This window comes from Aptenodytes patagonicus, chromosome 1 (genome assembly GCF_965638725.1).
Source record: "Aptenodytes patagonicus chromosome 1, bAptPat1.pri.cur, whole genome shotgun sequence".
NCBI lineage: Eukaryota > Metazoa > Chordata > Aves > Sphenisciformes > Spheniscidae > Aptenodytes > Aptenodytes patagonicus.
Window position 1 is genome coordinate 121,612,360 of NC_134949.1, and position 22,215 is coordinate 121,634,574.

The 22,215-nt window shown below is 42.8% G+C and overlaps 1 protein-coding gene and 1 long non-coding RNA gene across 4 annotated transcripts in view; one reads left to right on the top strand and one right to left on the bottom strand.

Annotated features, from left to right (window-relative positions):
- SCAF4 (SR-related CTD associated factor 4) overlaps positions 1 to 942 on the bottom strand; it is a 46,325-nt gene extending 45,383 nt beyond the window's left edge. For all 3 annotated transcript variants that reach the window (XM_076352885.1, XM_076352893.1, XM_076352877.1), the window contains exon 1: positions 710 to 942. In XM_076352885.1, the coding sequence (XP_076209000.1) occupies positions 710 to 739 (30 nt within the window). In that variant the 5' untranslated portion in view covers positions 740 to 942. The remainder of the gene's footprint in view (positions 1 to 709) is intronic.
- Positions 943 to 1,156: 214 nt separating this feature from the next.
- On the top strand, positions 1,157 to 7,442 carry LOC143167466 (uncharacterized). The gene is made up of 2 exons (XR_012996553.1): positions 1,157 to 1,255; positions 1,495 to 7,442. It is a non-coding gene; the product is annotated as an uncharacterized LOC143167466 (long non-coding RNA).
- The last annotated feature ends 14,773 nt before the right edge of the window (positions 7,443 to 22,215 follow it).

A 22,215-nucleotide genomic window follows, 5' to 3' on the forward strand; every position in this document is an offset into this window, starting at 1 on the left:
CCAACCTACCTCCCATGTCCCTAGCGTTGGGGTCGATCCCTTAAGTCCCATCCCCAGGCATCGTTTCTATACAGAGATAAGCCCCCTCGCAGTTTTCCCTCTCTCTATTCAACCTCCAGCCTATCCTATTTGCCGCCTGTTCACATGGCAGGTCTCTCGCCAAACCGCTGCGAGGAAATAAAAGTGCCTCGCGCCCTGAAACGCGGCTTCCCCCTCCTTAACAACACGCACGCAGCGGGAACGCCTTGTAACAGGGATCCCGGCTCGGGCGCTCTCCAGGGGGCCGAGGAGGAAACTGGTGGGGGGCAGAGAGGGGGGCCCGAAGATCCCCTCAGCGCCACCCCCCACCCCGGCCCGTGCGGGAACCTGGGCTGCGGCGTCGCTCGGGAAACGCTCCAGGCCGTTGGAACGGCCGCGGCGGGCCTGACCCCGCTCGCCTCCATTTTACTCAGGAGACCCGATCTCCCGCCCCCCTCCCCCCCCCCCCCCGCCCCTCGGGACGGCGGGAGGCCCTGGGCCGAGCCAGGCCGAGCGCTGCCCGGGCCCTCCCCAGCGCAGGCCTCTGGCGACGCCGCACCGGGCCCGCGCGGCCCAGAGCCGGAAGCCGAGCGCGGGTTGGGGGGGGAGCGATGGCGGCCACCGCGACCCCCCCTGTCCCGCCGCGGCCCGCCGCCCCGCGCTCCCCTCCCCCCCGCTCCCCGGCTCCCACCTCCTGGTTGAAGGCGTTCACGGCCTCCATGTTGGCGGCGGCGGCTGCTGCGGGCGGGCGCCCGCGCGGGGGAGGGAAGGAGGGGAGGGGAAGGAGGGGCAGCTCGGTCCGCTCAGGGGCTGCGCGCGGACATGGCCGTTTGGCGGCGGCGGGGCTCGCGCTCTCCCCTCTCCCTCGCTCGCTCGCTCGCTCGTTCGGTGCGGCGTCTCGCTGGCAGGGCCCCGGCACAGACCGTCTCTCCCAGCGGGATGGCGGAGCCCACGCCGCGCACAGCACCCTGGGATCGTGCAGGCCTCCCGGCCCCGCGCCACCCACAGGAGAGAAGGGGGGGGGGGAGGAGAGGGAGGGAGGCAACGCGCGCGCGGCGCGGCGAGGGCACCACGTGACCCGGGGCCGGGTTACTCCCCGGGCCCCGCCATGTCAGCGTCGGCTCCGCCCCCGGGGAGGGGAAATGGCGGGGATAAGGCCGTCCCCGCCGCCGCCACCCGGCCCGGTGGCGGCCTCGGCGGCGTCGCGGGGCTGGCAGCCTCTTCGCTCAGCCGTTGGGTGGGCAGCGGGTTCCGGACAGAGCCGGGAGGCTCCGCGGCTCGTCCTCGTCAGGGGAGGCCGCCGCTCCTGTGGCGTTGTTGGGGGGGGGGCCGGGTGGGTTCGGTTCCCTGGGTGTGGGGCGGCGTGCGCGGTTTGGGCCGAGGAACCGCAGGGGCTGGCGTGAAAGCGGCGCCCGCTTCCGTCTTGGCGCTTCAAAAATTGCTGGTTTTTTAATCACCCATAATCGTGTTTCGCAGGTGGCACAGAGCACATGCTAAACCCCGCTCTGAATAGAGCGAAGTACCGGCACTGGAGTGTGTGTGTGATACCTAGCATGGCCAATACCGTCACAGTGGAAGAAATGCGCTGCTTAAATAATAAAACAGCAAAACTGAAAGGCTGTTCTCAAAGTCAAGCGTTCTGCACCGGTAAAGAAGATAGTTAATCAGTGACTGCATTCACGCTAACAATGGCAGCTAATGTTCGTGAGAAAACTGCATGTATGCTTCAAAGTGTAGTTTCAAGGACGTTAGCGGTCTATTGGCACCTACTAAAGAGCGCGTTTGTCAAGTGCTATAGTAATGTGTTGGTATCATTGTCAAATCATAGCCATTTGAGGTTTGCAGAGTATTGTATGATACGGTATATTCAAAATGTGAGCGTTTAAATCCAGTCCAGTACATCAGCAAGGGAGTAAATTGGAAAGAGGAAACACAGAGTGTTACAGAAATCTTACAGAAAGTGTATTTGGCTTTATTCTGCATTCTGCTATTAAACTGTGCCTGGGGTTTGAGTTGTTAACCAAATGCAGATTACTTTCCCTGTCATCAATATATGGCTGTCCAGCAATTAGCCTTCTTTAAAAGCAAATATTTTGAAATTCAGAGAAAGTTGACAGAGTAACAGGAACTCTTGTTCTACTCAGATTATGAAATGCATAAGGAGGAGTTTGTGTACGGTTATATGGCTGATATTCAGAGGAATTTTAAAAATAGGTTCTAGTGGCAAATGGAAAGTATTCCAGATGTCATGAATTTCTATAGGTTGTTCTTTTATCAAAAACAAAAAAAATAATTCTAGCTTTCATAGTTCTTTTTTTAAAGAAAGCTGCCAAGCTAGAGAAGGGGGAGGGGGGGAGATAATATTGCCCATCTAGTGTCAGTGTCTCTGCTGTTTGTGATTTTTGCCAGTTTCAACATGATAAATTAATTCATATGTAGCTTTTACTAACTGTTCTTGTTCATGTCAATCCCCAAAAATTCACAAAAGGTAGCTCATTCTGCTACCTGAAAAATATGAACAGCAAAGGTAGAATTGGAGTATGTGGTGAGAGGTTGACAAAATGCAAGTTATCTCTGTCCAGTTCTTGCATCAGCTAAAAAGCTTTCTGAGAAGTAAGAATGATTTCTTTGAGGGCTCTTGGCTTAGGGGGAGAGAGTGGACTTCCTCCATTGGTGATTAATTTTCAGGTTTGAAATGTAGATGTTAAATGGTGACAGCTGTTTCTATAATGTTAAGTACCTGACATTATGTTCCTTTCAGTATATACTTGATTGTACAACTGCAGGTCTCTCAACACCCTGTTGGTAGCTTATACAGCGTACAGAAAAACAAAAGCTTCCCATGACAGGAAAGGCTGCCAGTGGTTCTGAAATTCACGTTAAATTTGGGAGTTCTTTTGCCTATTAAAACTTTAAGTTTTTTATATTATATATTTGCCTTTCAGAGGGTGTCACTACAGGTTCTAGAGGTGACTTCTCTAAAAACTGAGTGTTAAATACTTTCAGTTTTCCTCATTGCTATTTATGTATTGGGTATTATTTTGTTATGAACCTTATTTAAAAAAATCTGCTTTTGTAGCATGTCTGTAATCAGACTTTGTGTGTAATTGGATTTTGTGTCACCTGCAGGGGCAAAAAATAATGTAGGTGTACCCAGGTGTGTTTCAGAATTATCTAGTACAAGTGGTGGTAGCTGCAGTGGCTTGGTGCTTGATGGGCTAGCTGTGTTAGTGCTTACCTTGGCGTGCTAAGCTCCGTGCCCATTCCCCTACCAAGCTAAAATCTGATGTGGTTGTGCCTGTGCTATAATACGGTCCTGGTTCTGCCTGCAGTATAGACAAATCCTTAGGGTCTGTAGAATTATCTCTGGCAACTTTTGTTCATTGAGAATTAAATTTTGATTCCTCAGGGGCTGAATGTTAGGATTTGGGGGTTGGATAGGGTGAAGTAGGTTAATTACTGCAGCTTCAGACTTAAGTCTGAGTTTTACTAGGCTATGGCTTTGCTGTTCAAAGCAGATCTGCTTCATCAAGATAATATGCTCAGTAATTTTGAAGTAAAATTTGCCATTGCTTATATTGTATTATGACTACCTATAGAGAGAGGAGACAATCATATAATTAATGAAAAGCATGTTCTTTATGCTTTATTAATTTTACATTTGCAGGTACTTGAGCTTGCAGCGGGTTTATTATTTAAAGTTGCTTTCATAACAACATTAGGCATTGTATAAATATGTGGCATATGATGCCCAGCATTGTGTTACATATTTGTACAATATAAAGGATGGTCCTTGCCTCAAAGACCATGCAATCCAGTGTGGCTCATAGAACATTTAGTATCATTCTTATTGTTCATATAATATATATTTTAAAATATTGTTCCATATTATTTCTTATGTTTAATGGTTTTGACTTGTGTTGGTGCATGGGTTTAGTTTGTTCAGCTTGCTTACTTTTGTTTCTGACAGATGGGCACTAAATGGGCACACCAATGTATGGAAATTGCTGTTGAGAACAAATTATGGTTACTTGATATAATGATTCTTTTTGTCTTTGTACCAGCTGATAAAATACATGTGCAAGTCTTATTCAAGCTTGTTGAAATGTGAAATGTTTTTGAACTCGGTATAGTCCTTGTCATTTTGTACATAATGAAATACAAGTTTAACTGAATTTCAGTTAGCTTAAGCATTTAAAGAGTTTTACATAATGATGTTTGTCATTTTTTCTTGCAGTAACATTGTCTTGATCTTTGAAGATGTTAAGAATCCTAAACTTTGCTCAGTCTCCTAAATTATCATTAGCATTGTGCATCGTTATTGACAAAGAAAATGATTGACAACAATCATCCATAAAAATGTCATATTCCCTGTTCTTTGATTGTCTGTGCCTGCCTATCAGTGTTTCTCTGACTCATTTGATAAGGATTAGTTATCACTTGCACATTTTCATTCTCTAATTTACTGGTGTAATTTAACTTATGGGCCAACTTTGTTTTTTGACTGAATTTCCTGGAATCCTGTGTTCTACAGAAAGACAAAACTTGTTTTCCTGCAATGTTCAATAGATTGCTGTGGCTTGATATTCTTTATTAAAATAATACTGTATATGCTTACCATGATCTGTAAGTATTTGCAATGTGATTGGCAGTCTGGGTAGATCTACCTCACACCACGGAGTGGGATTTACTTATTGTTCTCTAAATGTTGGCATCAAATACAGGCCACACTGAAATCAGATCCCTGAAATCAGTAGGTCTTTGAGGGAAGTTTGTCTTTCCCTCATTGTTTGTACTCTGGCAGGATTAAACTTGTAGGCCTGGCACTGTGATTCTGTACTTGAGAGTTAAACTGATGCTTATAGATGCTGATCTGTTCTTTTACTGTTTGTAAACTCAAGTATTACTGACAGGCAGACTGTAGTGGAACCGGGCTTTGAAAGCCTTTTGGAAACTTCATAGGACAGGGAACATTTTGCCCGCCTGCTTAGTGGAGTGAATCAGTGTGCAGAAGCTTTGGACAGAGCTAGCTTTCAATCTGATTTTTAAGTTCCACCGTAAGTATGCAGGTATAGTTTAAGGTCCTGGGTTCTAACCTAGAAAACCATGTAAAGTTTAACAGCTGGTAACCTGAGAGGTTGACTCTTCATTTGCACTGTTGGAGTGATATAAGTGACCAAAGTAAAATACGGTGATTCTGCAGGCAGCCCCCTGATGCAGACAGCTGCATCTGGTGTTCGCATGTAAGATATTCTAGCTGTGGGGCTTTCTCTTGTATTCTCAGTGAATGCCAAGATTTGAGCATGGTGTAACCCCCTGGCCAGAAAGAAGTATTTTACTTTTGAACCACTTACTGAGGCAAGTTGGAGCAGTGGGATTTTATGGATTTTGTCTGTTGTGGGCATTTAGATGTTTATGCTCTGCTATAATTTACTACTGTAGACTTGGCTTTAGTGTTAAAAAAATACTTGGTTTTTTCTACTGCTGATGAGACAATATCTAAAACTGCTGTTGATGGATATCTAACCACTGAGGGTGTGGCTTGTCTATATCTGATGCTTAGTGTAACCATTTATTTTAAAGTTTTGTGGACAGGAGGAAACCTCTGCCTTTAACAAAGTATCTTGGATAACTGTATGGAAATGGGACTGCCCACTAATCCCCTGCCTCCAGTGGATCTGGAATATTACCCCAGTATTTACAGAGATTCCAAATCATACAGCAAGATAATAATAAGGAGCTCACTATGCAACTCCTTATTAAGTGAATGGAGGTTTTGCATTTGAAAGCTTATGGAATAGAATATTAACTTGGTAAAGACAAACCGCTGTTTAGGTTTTCTGTGCAATCTAGACTTGCTTTTGCCAGTAGACACATGAGAACAGACTTCCCACTTTGCTCCTCCATAGTTAATCTCACCAGCCTCTTCTGGTCTGATGTGGAGGCTGGCAAGATTATGAGACTAGACAAGGTTTTACCGTAGGTGCAGGACTGAAGATGAAAGTATGTCAGAAATTACTTCCTTCTCTGGTAATACTGTGGTACTGCTGTTCCTGCTGTCCATCAGAGGCACAGAGACTGCTGAGAGCTAACAGCCATTAAACAAAGACTAACTAATTATTTTGAAAAATGCAGTGTTTAACTGTGGCTTAAGAGATGATGTGAACATATGGAGTTTAGGATACAGGGCAAGGAGACAGATACAGAAATACATATTATATGTGATGGTTAATTGTTTAGCACAATATGGGGTTTATAAGAACAACTGTAACAAATGTGTTTACTTTGTCACATTAAAATTATTCAGTGCTTTAGAAAACCTGCACAATAGGAAGCAAGTTGTTTTTTTTAATTAGGAATCACAAATTACATTTTTTAGTGAATCATTTATTTGGAAAAAAGCCTGCAATTCTAAGGCAGCCACTGTTCTGAATTTGAGTTAATTTCTAGGCAAGTGTGTAAGCCAATAGCAATAAAAATGTTAGGACAGTGAAACTGTTCAGTTTCATAAAACCTCTGCCTCTTTCTGGTAACTTTGTGGTCCTAATTCTTTATCCCCTTTCTTGTTAGGTATTTTAAAACAAAGTATTTAATTTTGGATTAAATGAAATTTGCTGTCAAAGGGTTTTTTCCATGGCCTCCGTAAGTGAGGTGAGAAGAAGCAAAAAAACTGTGTCCAACTGGTTAGGAATTGTGGTGTTTTCTGTGTTTGCTTGTTTATTTAGGAGAAGAAAAATCAGATTACACAGTCAACAGAAGCAGAAAATGCTGTCTTTATGAAACCAGCTTTCAGCTTACTGTGTTTCTTGTGAGTAAAACCTGGGAACATTCACCTCTTCTAGCACTGATACCTATTTTGCAAAATCAGTTCCACATAAGATCAAGCCTTGATGTCCTTATTTAAGTTCTGTGCTTCTGAATTTCACCGAGATAAATCTTCCACAGGTTTCAGTGGGTTTCGGTGATACGTTATTGCAGGCCTCAGTTCCTTTACTCTGCACTTTGTACTCTGTTCCTTTACTCTGTACTTAACCTCCTACTGGCATCAGTAAGTCAGAAGCACTGGGGGCTTTGTCCTTCGTGATTGTCACAAAACCCATCAAGCTCACTTTAGGTCTCAAAAGAGTTTCTGTCAAACATCTTGCACAGAAACAATAAATAGCTCCTTATTTTTCCTTTTAACCTCTCTTCTTCCCTCCCGATATTATCTAGGGCAAAAGCGGTTCTGGATTTTAAAGTGATTTCTATTTGTGTATAATCTGTTTGCAGTATATTGTATAATCTGTGTTTACAGAAACCCATTCTGTTGAAGCTGTGTTAAAATGCCTTGTTTTATATTGTCTCTGTCAGGCATTCAAAAAACACGTTCAATCCTTTTTTCCTCCCCTGTAATGAGTGAGAGTTAAAAATCATTGAGAACAGTAGACTTGTGTTTTGTAATTATTTGCTTTCTAGCTTTTGGAAGTTGGCTTTTTTGGTGTTTCTTCCTCATGCTGATGAGAAAGTTAAGGGTTTTTTTAACATCAAGATGTTTGTGTAGTCACTACTTCAGAAGATGGGATTTTAAGGCAGCTAAGTGTCATGGGGTACAATAAAATTATGGGTACCAGCTGTGATACTTGATTTACTGTGGGATGCAACCACGAAGTATTTAGGACTAAGAAGGAATATGTAACAAATCAACTTTTAAGCATTTTAGGTTTTTCAATATACTGGTAAAAATTTCAAGTCGGCTTATACTTGAGGGAGGAGAAAGAAATCCTATGCAAGAGACAGCAATTCTTAGGCCTAAGTTTATAAAATGTGGCAATAGGTAGGTGTAAAGAAATCCTATGCAAGAGAGAGCAATTCTTAGGCCTAAGTTTATAAAATGTGGCAATAGGTAGGTGTCTCAGTCTTCATGGGAGATGCGTGGACAGATTGCTGAGACTCACTTGATTCAGGTGCATTTTTTCAGTAGGGTTCTGTGTGGCTGCTGCAGCCCAGCCACACAGCACAGGGGTGACAAGTGTCAGGTTCTCTGAAATTCTACTGAAGTGCCCTAAGAAGGATTTGAACACTTTTCCTTGGTACTATTGAGAAGTACCAGTGGCACAATCCTCATTTGTGGCATCTATTTAGCTTTTCAGGTTTCAGCATGTTGATCTTGGCAACACAGGATAAGAAGGACTTTCTGGGCCACTGGCTGCAGCTGCCTCCAACTGAGGTGAATGGCATTATCTGATTAAGATGCTCCTAAAAGCAGAGCTTTGTGTCTATCCTTTCCCACTCTACCAACGTAAGAAGGATGTTTGCAAATGTGACAGCTCTGAACTTTAGGAAGGAGCTTTCACCTTCCAGCTGAAATTTCTTCACATTAAATCTGTAGGCACTTGTTTTTTGTCCCATACTGTCTCTAGAGCAAATAATTCCTCACAGGCTTTACTCCTTAGATTTAAAACCCGTTTTGGTTTTTTTTAATTTTACCATTTCTTTTACAGTCCCTGTTGTGGCCAGAAGATGGCACTTATGTACGCACTAAGAAGGGGCAGACGAGGCTAATATAACTTACCTTTGCTGAAATTGTGTTTGTGGAATGGCAATAAGTATCTTGGGCAAATGATAATGATTCTTCACCATGAGGGTGGTGAGGCACTGGAACAGGTTGCCCAGAGAAGTTGTGGATGCCCCCTCCCTGGAAGTGTTCAAGGCCAGGTTGGATGGGGCTTTGAGTGACCTTTTCTAGTGGAAGGTGTCCCTGCCCATGGCAGAGGGCGTTGGAACTGGATGATCTTTAAGGTCCCTTCCAACCCAAACCATTCTCTGATTCTATGATATAACTCACAGGAAAAAGATCACTTTGATCTTGTAGCACATGAGGGGCACAGATTCAAGAACAAAGTCCAGGAACTTGTTACTCCACATAGAAACTCTTTATTTCCTTATTCAGTAATAAGGATCTGATATGCCCCTGAATTCAGAAGGCAACCATCAAACAAAAATCCTGTGTGGTGTTTGTTTTTTTAAGGAGAATAATCTAAAAGCAGTTTCTAGCACTTCTTTCTATCCCAGCTGAGATTTTGTGCTACATGTTAAGGCCTGGTCTAAAGATGATTTTCCACTGAAATAGCTTTATCGCCTATGTTTTTTGTACTTGCCCTTCCCCCCCAAATTACGGTATTTATGTCCTTTGTGGAGACTGAGTTGTACTGTTCTCCAGTATAACTAACTTCCCATACCCATTTGTGATAAGCCATCCTAACATGAACCTTTTTATCCCAGTATAACTTTGTCAAACATCAGGGATCTTGCTCTAGTCTTGTTAAAACAATAGAGCTCTTCTGAGTAGCCAAGTTTGAAGGGATGGTGCACTGACTTTGCATGTAGGAGATTGTGGGAGGAGGATATAAAGTGGCTGCAATTCATCCAGGCAGTTTCCCAATGCTGTCAGAATATTTTTGTGCAAATCATGGGGCCCATCTAAATGGGAGCAGAAACTAGAGTGGTTTGTCTGGTCTGCTGTGCATGGCGTAGTGCTGCCTAAAATCCCCGAACTTGTGCCTGTGGTGCTCTCACAGGGTTGGGATCCAGCCTCTCTATAGTCCTGCTCTTCAAATAAACCTTTTATCAGGGTCTGCCAGGGGTTTGATGACATCAGTTCATCAAACCAACAGCCACAGTCACTGACCCTTCATGACCTTCTATCCCTTTCACCTGCTGTTGCCCACAGCCTTCTTCCCACTATCTTTTTTTTTTTATCACTGATTTATTTTTGGGATTTACTGCAGACCTTTTGCTTTGCTTTCTCTAAAAGCAGTAAGCATTGTAGTGGAGAGTGCCAGCTTGCATCCAAACTTCCCCAGCCTGTGAGTCCTGTTTCAGTCAGAAAACTAAGTGTGAGAACAACTTGAAAACATACTTCATTTGCGTTTTCATCTGATGTTTCTTGATAGGAAAATCATTATATATATGTATTTTTTATATATCTATATATACACACATGAGCATAACTGCACCATGAGCCACTAGCAACCAGATCATTTTCTCCATTGCATGCAGAAGAATTCTTGCAGAGGATGGTTCATCCCCTGGATCTGGTCGTGGTTTTTGTGATTCAAGACCAAATTAAACCATATCAAACCCCAGCCCAATCTTTGAAGATCCACATTCAAGTGCTAAGCCCCTAAGCAACCCAAAGGGCTCCTGGACCTTCTGAAGTCTGAAGACTGCAATCAACAGTCTGGGAAGGGAAAGCAGTTGGAAAATACCTCTGATGTTGATTGCATGCCAATGTCAAATACTTGACCACTGGCAGGAGATAAAAGCTGTAAAAGGAGGAAGGACTGCAAGGAACACTAGGGGTGGGCTGGCTTGTTTGGGGTTTTGGTTTTTTTTTTCAAAGTAGAAATACAGTCATTTCAAATACAAGTAATTAGCAAAACAGACCCTGCCAAAATAAATGTTACTCTGCATGTGTGAATCTTCCCCTACTTAAAGAGAGAAAACAAGTTGTATGATGGGTACGTTGTTTCATGTGCTACTCTAAAAAACTTGAGTACTAGGAAGGGAGGGGTGTTGTAAGAGCCTGAGTTGCATATAGCGGAGATCTAGACTTAAGGTACTGTGAGAGTCGAGAGACCTGGCTTCTTTTTGTAGCCATCCTACAGCGTCCTTGTGTTACTGCTCAGGCGCTTGGCCATGGTACCCCTTCTGTAAGATGTGGGTGATGGTGCCTCTCAGGAGAAGACACTGCTTACTTTGAGGTCCCAGGTGGATTAGCATTTATGATGCAAGTAAAGGACTTTAAGCAGTCCATTGCAAATCAAGATGCCATGAAACATCAATGCATATCAGTTTGTATTTGACTTTGCTTAATATCTCATGAGTTATGTTACATTTCATTGGGTAGAGAAAAACAGCTTCTGAACCCATTAACTGAAATTAAGTCTATCAAAATAGCAATATACTGTTAAGGTGAAATTTTCAGCTAATTGCATAGCCTCCTACAAAACATATGTAGGTTGTTCTAACTGACACGCATAAAAAAATCCCATCGTGTGCATGTGAAGTGAGCACTCATTCATGCAGGGTGCTGGTCAATCTGGTCTGCAGATGGAAGCTCTGTGTTTTTCTGCAGAAAAGCAGTAGATTGTTTGGTGTCAGCTTAAGTTCCTTCCAGTGTGTCACATAGCACGGCTAGGTGTCCTGTCAATGTGGCTGAGGGGGAAATTCAGCCTATGTGCTTTGCTAGACAACCAGAAGGTTCTAGTTAGGAAGGTGGTTTTTTGGTTGCTGAAGCTCCTAAAATAGTGGGAGAGCGCTCTTGAAATCCTACTGTGAACGTAGGGTGATCCTTGCTTACTTTGTGGAGGTACTACAGGCAGCCATCCTAGGCCTGAGCCGTAGCACGTTAAGCTGTCAAGCATGATAATGCCTGCAGGGTGCTAGAAACTCTGGAGGATGCCCTTGAGCTGTGCTTGCTGTTCACAGGGATGGCAAACTTTACTTTTGAGGGCAGTCTCAAAGCTCTCGTCAAAAAGAAGCAGAGACTTAGAAATGCAAAAGCATTTCCCAAAGCCGTGAAAGCATTCGGAAGACTGCGTCCCACAGAAGTCCACAGGAACTCATGGCCATGTGATGTCCAGTGTCTGGGCCCAGGTCTGTGTATGGGGAGGCAAAACAGCCATCCAGGGGAGGGACACTTGTCAGATGTCCCAGTGCCACCCACCTGCTAATATCACCCGCGGCTCCATGTGCAGTGTGGAAGTGGAGAGTGGCTGCAGAGTCCTTCCATTGCCCTCCTAGAATCATAGAATTGTTTAGGTTGGAAGAGACCTTTAAGATCAAGTCCAACCATAAACCGAACACTGCCAAGTCCACCACTAAACCATGTCCCACAGCATCACATCTACATGTCTGTTAAATACCTCCAGGGATGGGGACTCAACCACTTCCCTGGGCAGCCTGTTCCAATGCTTGACAACTCTTTTGGTGAAGAATTTTTTCCTAATACCCGATCTAAAACTCCCTTGGTGCAACTTGAGGCCATTTCCTCTTGTCCTATCACTAGTTACTTGGGAGAAGAGACCGACACCCACCTCGCTACAACCTCCTTTCAGGGAGTTGCAGAGAGCGAGGAGGTCTCCCCTCAGCCTCCTTTTCTCCAGGCTAAACAACCCCAGTTCCCTCAGCTGTTCCTCATAAGACTTGTTCTCCAGACCCCTCACCAGCTTCGTTACCCTTCTCTGGACACGCTCCAGCACCTCAATGTCTTTCTTGTAGTGAGGGGCCCAAAACTGAACACAGTATTCGAGGTGCGGCCTCACCAGGGCCGAGTACAGGGGCACAATCACTTCCCTACTCCTGCTGGCCACACTGTTTTGATACAGGCCAGGATGCCATTGGCCTTCCTGGCCGCCTGGGCACACTGCCGGCTCATGTTCAGCCGGCTGTCGACCAGCACCCCCAGGTCCTTTTCCAACAGGCAGCTTCCCAGCCACTCTTCCCCAAGCCTGTAGCGCTGCATGGGGTTGTTGTGACCCAAGTGCAGGACCCGGCACTTGGCCCTGTTGAACCTCATACAATTGGCCTCGGCCCATCGATCCAGCCTGTCCAGGTCCCTCTGCAGAGCCTTCCTACCCTCGAGCAGATCAACACTCCCGCCCAACTTGGTGTCGTCTGCAAACTTACTGAGGGTTCACTCGATCCCCTCATCCAGATCATTGATAAAGATACTAAACAAGACCGGCCCCAGTACTGAGCCCTGAGGAACACCACTTGTGACTCCTGGCCAGGTGCAGCCCGACTCGTCCCATGGTTGTGGGTGCACATGTGTTTAGCCCCAAACCTTCCCAGATCTCATGGAAGCAGAGAAGTCATTTGGGTTTTTCAGGTTTTTTGTTTTTGATTTCCTGTTAAGAAGAGCAGTGTTTCTCTACGTTATCCTGTTCCTCTGCAGACTCATTATATATTTGTACTCTCTTGCCTTCTGAGAGCTTGCCGTGGCTCTCTAGTCTGGCAACATTTGGGTTTCTGCATTTGCTCTGCTGTTGCTATGCGACCAACCACCAACAGCAATTTGCATGACCCTTTCTTTGAATGATATTAATATGCAGGAATTAGTGCCAGTTGTAGTTGGTGATGTGACCATTCGCAACCAACCTTCTCCTCCTTGCCTATCTCTTGCCTCTGATATTGCTTGAAGTGAGTTACTGTATGTTGTTTGGTATTGGGTAGCGTGTAAGAAGTGAATATTGACAGAAACAGGACGTAAGTGCCATGCGGTCGTCCTCGCTTGCTGAAAACATAAAAACGCTCAAGGACAGAAAATAAGAGCATGGACAAAGATTTGTGTGATGAGCCCTTATTCGCAACTGAAAGTTAGAAGGCCACGTCAAAAAAAACATCTTTGGGACAGTAGATGGGCAATTCAAACACTTGTGAAATCTAAGTGTGGTTTTGTGGCGTGTAAGGAAACCTTTCTGGGTAAGGGTTAAACCTTTTAAAGGCCATCCTTTTGGTGGTAGCACAGTCCTCAGGGTGAATTTTCAGAGGCAGAAGTAGCACTTAGGCTGTTGACTTCTATTGACTGTCAATGGCAATTTAGTACCTGGTGGCTGTACCTGCCTTTGAAAAGTCTCTTTCACAACAGAGGGGTTTTTTGTTTGTTTTTCTGTTGTTGTTTTTTTTTCCAAACCAGAACAGTGTTGTCGGAAAGCAGTGGTTGGCATTGTAGAGACAGGCACCGCTGAGTGCCCTGTGGGCCTGCTACCTTCCCTCCCCAGCACTGCCACGCATCTCCTTGAGCAAAGCATTTTGGCTGGCATTTCCCAGTTGGGTCTGGCTTGTGGCATCTTTTTTCAGGCCATTCTCGATATTCTTTGTACTTCTAGAGGTGCCATTTGTACTCTGGAGTACGACTAAGGGGTTTCTGCAAGGACAATTCTTAATGTATTAGCTGAAATGAATTATTTATTTGAGATCAGTGCATTGTTTTCTGTTGACATACCACGTGAGTATATAAATAGAAGCATAATATGTAAAACACGTTATCCTAAAGTTAAACCAGAATAAATAGATAACTCTGTCTTTTAATTTTAATATATTTGCAAGGTCTCTAGTGCCTTCAGTGCCTTCATTAGAGTGATCCTTGTCGTGCACGTGTGTATGCATGTGTTTAATTTTCCTAATGTTTACATGCCTGGGGATTTTTGTGTGATGAGAAACATACATTGTGAAGATATTTTCCAATATATTCATGACTTTATTCTGTTTTCCTGTAATTAATCTATATCCACAAATACGAGGTATGTTATAAAAATATAGGTAAGTTTATAGTGGATTCTAGGAAAAGTATCTTGTCATAAGCATACAGGTATAGTTGGAGACATATTAATGTTGAACACATGTAGTTCCAAGTAAGATTTTTATTTAGATATTTTACTCAAATGTAGTGATTGAGACATACTTCAGAAGTAATTATTTCTGACATTTTGGAAAGAATCTTAGAACTGTTCTGTATTTTTGATATTACACTATTTGGAAATCAACCAACTAGAAATGAGATACATTTGGCATGGACTATGAAGATATGTGTATTATGCTTTGAATGACCCTGAAGTTTGTTAGCATTTATTTAAAATACTAAGAAAATGCTCATGTAATTATGCTTTTTGTACACATTTTTGTGTTTTGGGGGAACTAGGCTTTAATCTGGTCACAGGATGACATATTTATATATGCCATTATTGATTAATTGATTGGAGAAAACCTTGGCTATTGAGAGTCCAAACCTTTAACCCCCCTCAAGTAGTAATGCTTATATATAAAAATCATCCTGTCACATCACTAGGGTTACTTCTAAAAATAAACTTTTGTAAGAATGGACTAATTTTGAATATTATGCTTTAAATATATTTATGTATGGCTTTGCTCCACTTAAAACTACTTATTCTATTTGTTTCAAGATAAAGATCTATTTTTTTCATCTGTCTTATTTCTTATCCTATATTATTGTATTTTAGGGGGCAGACTAAAGGAGTACTTATAACTGTAAGTGATTCAGAATGCTGCAGTGCACTTAACTAAGTATTTCATTATAATCTTGCTACATAATCTTCACTGTCTGTCAGTCAGCTGATTGGTTTTTCATACCCGCTTTGACTGTCTGGCACAGTAAAACACTTTGCTATATATGTGAGGGGCTTGCAGGATTATTGGCATCAGAAGCAAGCTGACGATGAGAAGTATGACTGGACACTCATCACACTCGCTTTTCCTGCTCCATTTTTGGTCCTTCAGGGGCCGGCAAGCAGCGGGAAGCACCCTGTGTCCTGCAATTGAACATTCCTGCAAAATCAAGCTTGTTGCTGATGGCTCGTACCAGAGCAGCAGTTTTAAGCCGTGATAGTCTCCATTCTGAAGGGTTAGGAATTTCACACAATACAGTGCAGGTACGGGAAAGGTCTGCCTCGGAAAAATAGGATGTGCCTTATGTTGTACGGAGCCATCCATAGTTTTCTCTTTGTAAATCATTTATCTCTTTGCTGCCCACTCAGCTAACACTTTTCCATGCTCTGATGGTTTGTTTCACAGAAGTTACTGCATCTAAGGATTTGTGACATTTCAATTACTTGGGGGTAAGTAACTTGAGAGGGTGAGCAACCGATTTGCCAGGCCCCTCCTGATGCCATACAAAATAGACGTAAGTAAAGAGAAGAAGGGCACAAGGTCATCAGACATTAGGTATCTCATTTTCCATAAATGAGACAGATATCCCTAATTGAAAGGTAGATGAAGCAATTGAGCTGTTGTCATTTTTCTAATATTTTGTGCCAAATTCCACACACACTCAGGAGCTCAGCACCTTTGTAATGAGTAAACCAAGAATTTCTGCATTTGACTGTGTACCTAATCGCTAGGTATTTAAATATATCCCTGGATTCATCACATAAACACAACTTTGTCGCATTTGTCCTTCACCCTTCCATGTTTTGCAGCTTCTTCTCATCTTCATTGTAAGTCTGCTTCTCTCTCCCTTTGCATTTCCTAATGACAAGCTTGTGATTAGTCCTTCAATCATCTTCCACAATAAGTGAAGCTGGGTTTGTCAGGAGATAAAATATTTTATTAGATGAATGGATATAGCTGGAAAAAAACTCCAGACAAGCTAGTGAAAGCTGATCAAACTGTATCAGTTGATAAAAAAAAGATAGTGTCTCTCCCTATAAACAATGCTTTCTTCACCTTTCCACTCTCCCTGTTCCAACAACGTAACTTCCAATTCCAATGGCAAAACTTTCTTTCAATTCTCCCTGGAGAATCTGGTTCTTTACAAAAGAATAATTCTAGTTTATGGTTCATAATGCCAGATGGGCTACTGCGATGCTTTAGCCCATCTTCCTGTTTGACACACAGCATCAGGCTTCTTCCTGTTTGAAGTACAGTGTCTTTTACAAAAACATCTGATTTTGATTTAAAGAATTCCAAAGAAGGAGAGTTTGCCATAATGCCTCGCTGGGTTGCTGTGGTGGTTAATTACCCTCACTGTTAAAAATATGTGTCTTATAGCTTGAATTTGTCTAGATTTGGCTCCCAACCACTGGATCTCATTATAGCTTTGTCTGTGAGCACGTGTTCATACTTAGACGTACAGACTATGAGCAATCACCCCCTCCCTTTGCTAGGCTTAAAAGGACCAAGTTCTTCCACTGTAAAGTGTATTATTTAGGTCTTTCTTCACTCTCATAGCTCTTTTCTGAATTTTCTTCAGTTTACCAACTTACTCCTTGAATCGTGGAGAGCAGAACCAGATGCAGTTTTCCAGATGGAGTTACAGGACTGCAGAATACTCTGATCATTTAGCAGCTTTTTTCTTTACTCCTTCTTGTTTTTCCTTTGTGTATGTATTGATGGGCCATGTTTTAAATGGACTAAGATGTTATTTTTAATAGGCAGAAATACCCACCCTGTGCCTCGGTCACATTATCTCTTTTGGCTATTTAAGTTAAGAGCAGACAGGGAGTAGTAGGGTCAGAAAGTGGTACCAAAGCCAAAGTTTTCACGAGAAATTCCCCTTCCCTGCCCAATCTTTCACGATACTTAGCGTTCATCAGCCAGGTGGATAAATCAGTGCTGATTCAAGGGAGAAAGTATGTGTTTGCTATAGAAACAGGTGCAGAAATGAATAACCTACTGGGTTTTGTAATCATCAACCTGATATCCTGACGTATTCAACCACATCTTTGAGTGATGCTGTAATCATGTAAATACACAACCCCAGAACTGCCTTTTTTATCTATAATTTTTTTTCTCCATTTCTCTAGAAAGCCTACCAGTCAGAAATGTAAAAGCTTTATTTGGACCCAGCAGGAACTGGCTTCCAGTTTTCCATTGGAGGACTTACGAGGATGCGTTGACTGGAACCTCTCTGCAGAAAATTTGTAAATAGCACTTTCTACATCCAAAATGGATTTGGTCATTCCATACGTATTTAGGGCCTAATTTGTAAAACTTCCTCACTAGGACTAGTCTGATTTTGTTAAATAGGAGTGTTCATTTGAGCATGGATTACCTATGTAAACAAATGTTTGAGAGATCACATATTCTTAGGGCTAGACTAAATGACCTGTACAACACTAACCTAAAAAAGCCAGAAACCAGAAGGGAAAGAGAAAAATAGCTAAGACTTATTTTCAAGCCAGCTTCATGATTTTTGGAGGCGTGAGTAATGATTTTTAGATGCTCGGATTAGCATTACTGAATGAGGGCCTCCTTAGGGCTGGCTCTGCAGGTGAGCTGGCTGAGGAATCGGACGGGAGTGCAAACGCCAGTCCTCCCGGTGCTGTTGGGAGGCTGGTTTTAGTCTGCAGCTTTGGGATCTTCATGTGGAGACAAGGCTGGAGCCAAACAAAACCCTCATATCGTGTATGAGCTACACTATTGAGAGGGAGGTTTCTTATGAAATACACAGTCCCTGCATACCGTGTTTGTTTCCAGGCATCGGTTCCTGCATCAATTCTGATGCTGTGAATCCAAGACCACCAGTCTGGACCAGTGGAACAGCGTAGCTTGGACTGAGGCTGCCCGAGGAATTTCCTCTTCTCCTCCTCTAGGCACTATCTTGACAGCTGAGACCAGCCAGAGAGCTTTTGCCGACACACCCTGAATTGGAACATCTGGAGAGTGTAAGCTCTGCTTTCTTTCTGAAACATCCTCAGCTCAGGAATTTACTTCTCCCAGTGGCCTAGCAGAGCCGACGTCCATTGACCTTCAGGGCACAATGTAAGGCCCATCTGTTTTCTCAAATTTTTGCCTGAGGGTCTGGCAGGGAGGCTCATGGTTAACTTGTCCTGTGGGAGTCTCTGCGAGATGAACAGTGGCCAGCCTGGTATGTATCTAGCTTTTTAAACAATGTATATGTGTCCAGACTTTTACAGGGAAATTAAACAAAATCATTTTACCTTACAGGCATTTTGCAATAAATAAGTTTCTTGAAATAAATAAACCCCTCAGATTTTGGTAACTGTGCTATGAGGGTTCTTCATTCTTGAGTGAGAAAGTGATCTCACCCAGGCTGTCCGTTCTTGATCCTGCAAAGAAAATGTATCATCACAACTACCTCCGTGACAACAGACTGGCACATATTATGTGCCGAGGATTAAACCAACAGTGAATCATTAAATAGAAGAAGCCCATGTGACAGAAAGCCCTTATTAACACTAAAAGAATTTCGAGGTAACAACAAAACACATTTCTCTTTTTTTTGAGTTCAGTCCAGTTAGTCCTTCTTTTAAGCACACAAAGGAAAAAAACTGCAAGCCTGGCATCAAGCTGAAATACCTGTTGATTGAAGTATCTATGGACTAAACGGAGGATGGGAAACAGGTACTAATTAACTGATGGAGACCTTTGCCATAGATACAAAGTCTGGTGGGAATCAGAAGATGTCAAAAACTTGTTAGAAAGTACCCTAGATCACAAAGGGATCATACTATGTTCCAACCGAAAAGCTCTGGCTCTGCATAATCATCTGTTTCCACTTGAAATTGTATGTGTTCCTCCAAGTCATCCCTCCGTTCACCTATGCTCAGCATGGCTGCCTGCTTCCTGTGCAGCAGCATCACATCCTTCCTTAACGTCGTTTCTGCTTCCACCGCTCATCCTCTACACCTGCTTCAGCCTTTCAATGTTTGCAAAGCTCTGGAAGCAAGGCTCAAAAGCCAGATCTTTGCCTTTTTACTCACATGAGCTGCCCTATTAAAACATGAATCTCATAAATAAAGAAACTGGGAATTGGTCCCATACTTATTTTCATGTTTGCAGAACGCCATGCACCCCTTTCATAAATTTTTATGCTAATTGTGAATTGTTAGAGATTTCAGATACCGAGTCCCATTTAGGTAAAATCACACAAACAGGATTCATAATTTAAAATTTAATTCATTTATTGTTAAGCTAATATCACTTTGGAAGTGTTTCAGGGCTATGCCAGGTCCTGAATGTATGCCAAAGTATTCACCTGTAAAAAATTGTGCACTTCATAATTGCGTCTCCCAGCTCTGAATTTTTGATGTGGTTTCAATAGTTAGGGAAGTTGCATACAGAGAGACATGACTGCGGCAAGTTAACCATGATTTGCAAATGAGATTTGCAATAATCATGCAGCAAGTCTATCCGTATACAAAGGAAGACACTTGGAAAATTGTTTTCAGTTGCAAAGCACCCAGATGAATTTTCATAGCTTAGTACAAGACTGCATTAATTTCAAGGTTTTTAATCTGATTAAATGTAAAAGGTTTCCCAAATTCTAATTAACACTAAATATACTAACAAGATCTGTATTTATAGCAGTTTTACGATGGGATTTGTGTGCAACAGTCAGAATGATGGTTGGCTGAACTTTGTTGTTGTTTTTCCTTGCCACACTATGCAATCGGGAAGATGTATCACTCCTTTTATATTTTTCATAGGTACAGTGTTGCCCGGTTAACAGGCTACATACCTCGTATACTGTGAGCCTATGGGAACCTGTTTATTGACAGTATGGAGAGCAGTTGTTACTCTGCGTCTATTAAGAACCGAGGAAGCCTGGGCCAGAGCCGAGATGTGCGGAGCTGCTGTACGTAACATCCAGGTAACTCAAGCTAAAGCCAGCCTGAGCTGAACCGTAAGCGGGTGTTCGACACAGTGCCGCTGACTGTGCCCTGCGTGTCTGCTCCTGCTGTACACTTCTGTGCAGCAATCTTTACATACCTTAAAGGAAGGTTGTTGGGTAGGAGCTGGAAGGAACACGACTAAGTTAGTCCCTGTGCGCATCTGGCTGATGAGGATAGACACCTTGCTGCTCTCGTCCGCAGAGGAGAAGCCTGCAGCAGGGGCTAAGGCAGCGCTAGCAAAGACAACGAGCGGTTTTACCTGGGCATTTCAGATCCTGTCTCTAAGTAGTCGCCCTCCCACAGCCCATATGTATAGAGTACGTATCTGCGACAGTTTTGTGACAGTGTGATATGCACTTTTACCGCTGCAAAACTCTGCTCTCCAACAGTTCATTCAGTCATAAAAAAATATTTCAGGCTTAAACAAAACATAGAAATCTTAGTTCAGGAGTGAAATCACTGGTTTGTTCACATTTTAGCATGGATGTAAACAAGGTGTTTGGAACATTTCTTGCAAGAAAGCCTTTAAATAGCTGACTGACTGAAAAAACAGCAATTACTGTAGGTGCAAGCACACCGCAGACACGGGCTGATGGTGCTCAGCCTGCAGCAACAATGGGAAAACCACCAGTCCTACATTAGACTCTGTGGTACTGGGATATTTTCTGACTTATTGCCAAGAAAAAGGAGAAGAGTAAGGAGATACAGTCTTACGGCTTGAGGGCACCTTGATTCTGAATTTCCATTGTGGCAGGTTGCTTGCTTGAATGTTGTGTGGCACGACATCTACAGGGTCATTTGGACTAGCATCAGTCCATACTCAAATGTAAAGCTTTATGCCAAATACATGCTCATCTTCGTTCTCATTATGCATTTCAATTACTCTTAGAGCACAATAACAGTGTGCCGGCATGACACCACGGAGTGACCCAAGAACTCCACTGAAGGGGCTTTGTCAGCATTTGTAATACCTCACTTTTTTCTGCAGGATACACTAATGCCAGAGATTCACAAAAGTCTGACTTCCTTTTTTTTTACATGTCATCCATCACTGATATCTAAAGGCTTTTGAAAATACAAAGTATTTCACATAGGCATAATTATACCATACTCTTGTGTTCTTTCATGTGTAAATGAAACAAATTCAAGGTCCTAAATTTTATGACACCATGCACTGCAAGGAGGGTTTCACAGCAGTTTAATTTAAATTCAAAAATTGAACTTCTTAATTAATGAAATGTGAAAAAGAATAACAACATCAATACAGCAACCCCCTACTATTTACTTTGATAGTAAATTCAATTTGGCTTATGATACCTCCAAGTCATCACACGCTCTCGATTTTTATGTTGGCTGCAGAGAACTGTATTACAGAAGCTGCAGGGCAGAGAGCAAGCTGGAGATTTTGGTGGGAGCACAGGAATAGCAGAGCTTTTGGTGCTTGGAGACACAGTGACAGATAACCCCATTGCCAACATATTTCTGTAAAAGTCTTTGAGTAGTTTCAATGCTTACTTACGTACTTTTGCATGTATGTATATATTCTGAATATTTCTGAGGGCAAAATTTGTTCAATATTTCTCAAATACAAGTTTTAAGCTTATGAAAGCTTCACTGTAGAAGTCCTCTTCCTGCAACAGTTGAAAGGTGAAGTACATTCATTCTCTATGATTACAAGACTACATGGATTTAGAAATACCACCGTCACTGTCAGCTGAATGGTATCTGCAGTACCCACATGTAGGCACGTAAGTCATAACATTATCAGTTGATACTGGACATCACTGTCATACTGAAAGGGTTGTCTTCTTCACTGCTATCCATGTTGCACTATAGGGGAGAAAGGGCACCCTTGCTGAACCAGGTACATCATCTGTTATTGTGGAAGCGCCAGTAAACTTAGGTTCTTGTCAGTCTGAACTCAGACAGGGTTTTAAACACTGTAAAAAAACGTGTCTTATAAATTCTTTAAGAACAAATACAAATACAAATACGTTCTCACCTCAAAAAATAGAATAAACCCAACTGGTTTATACTGATATCCCTGTAATATCTGAAACCC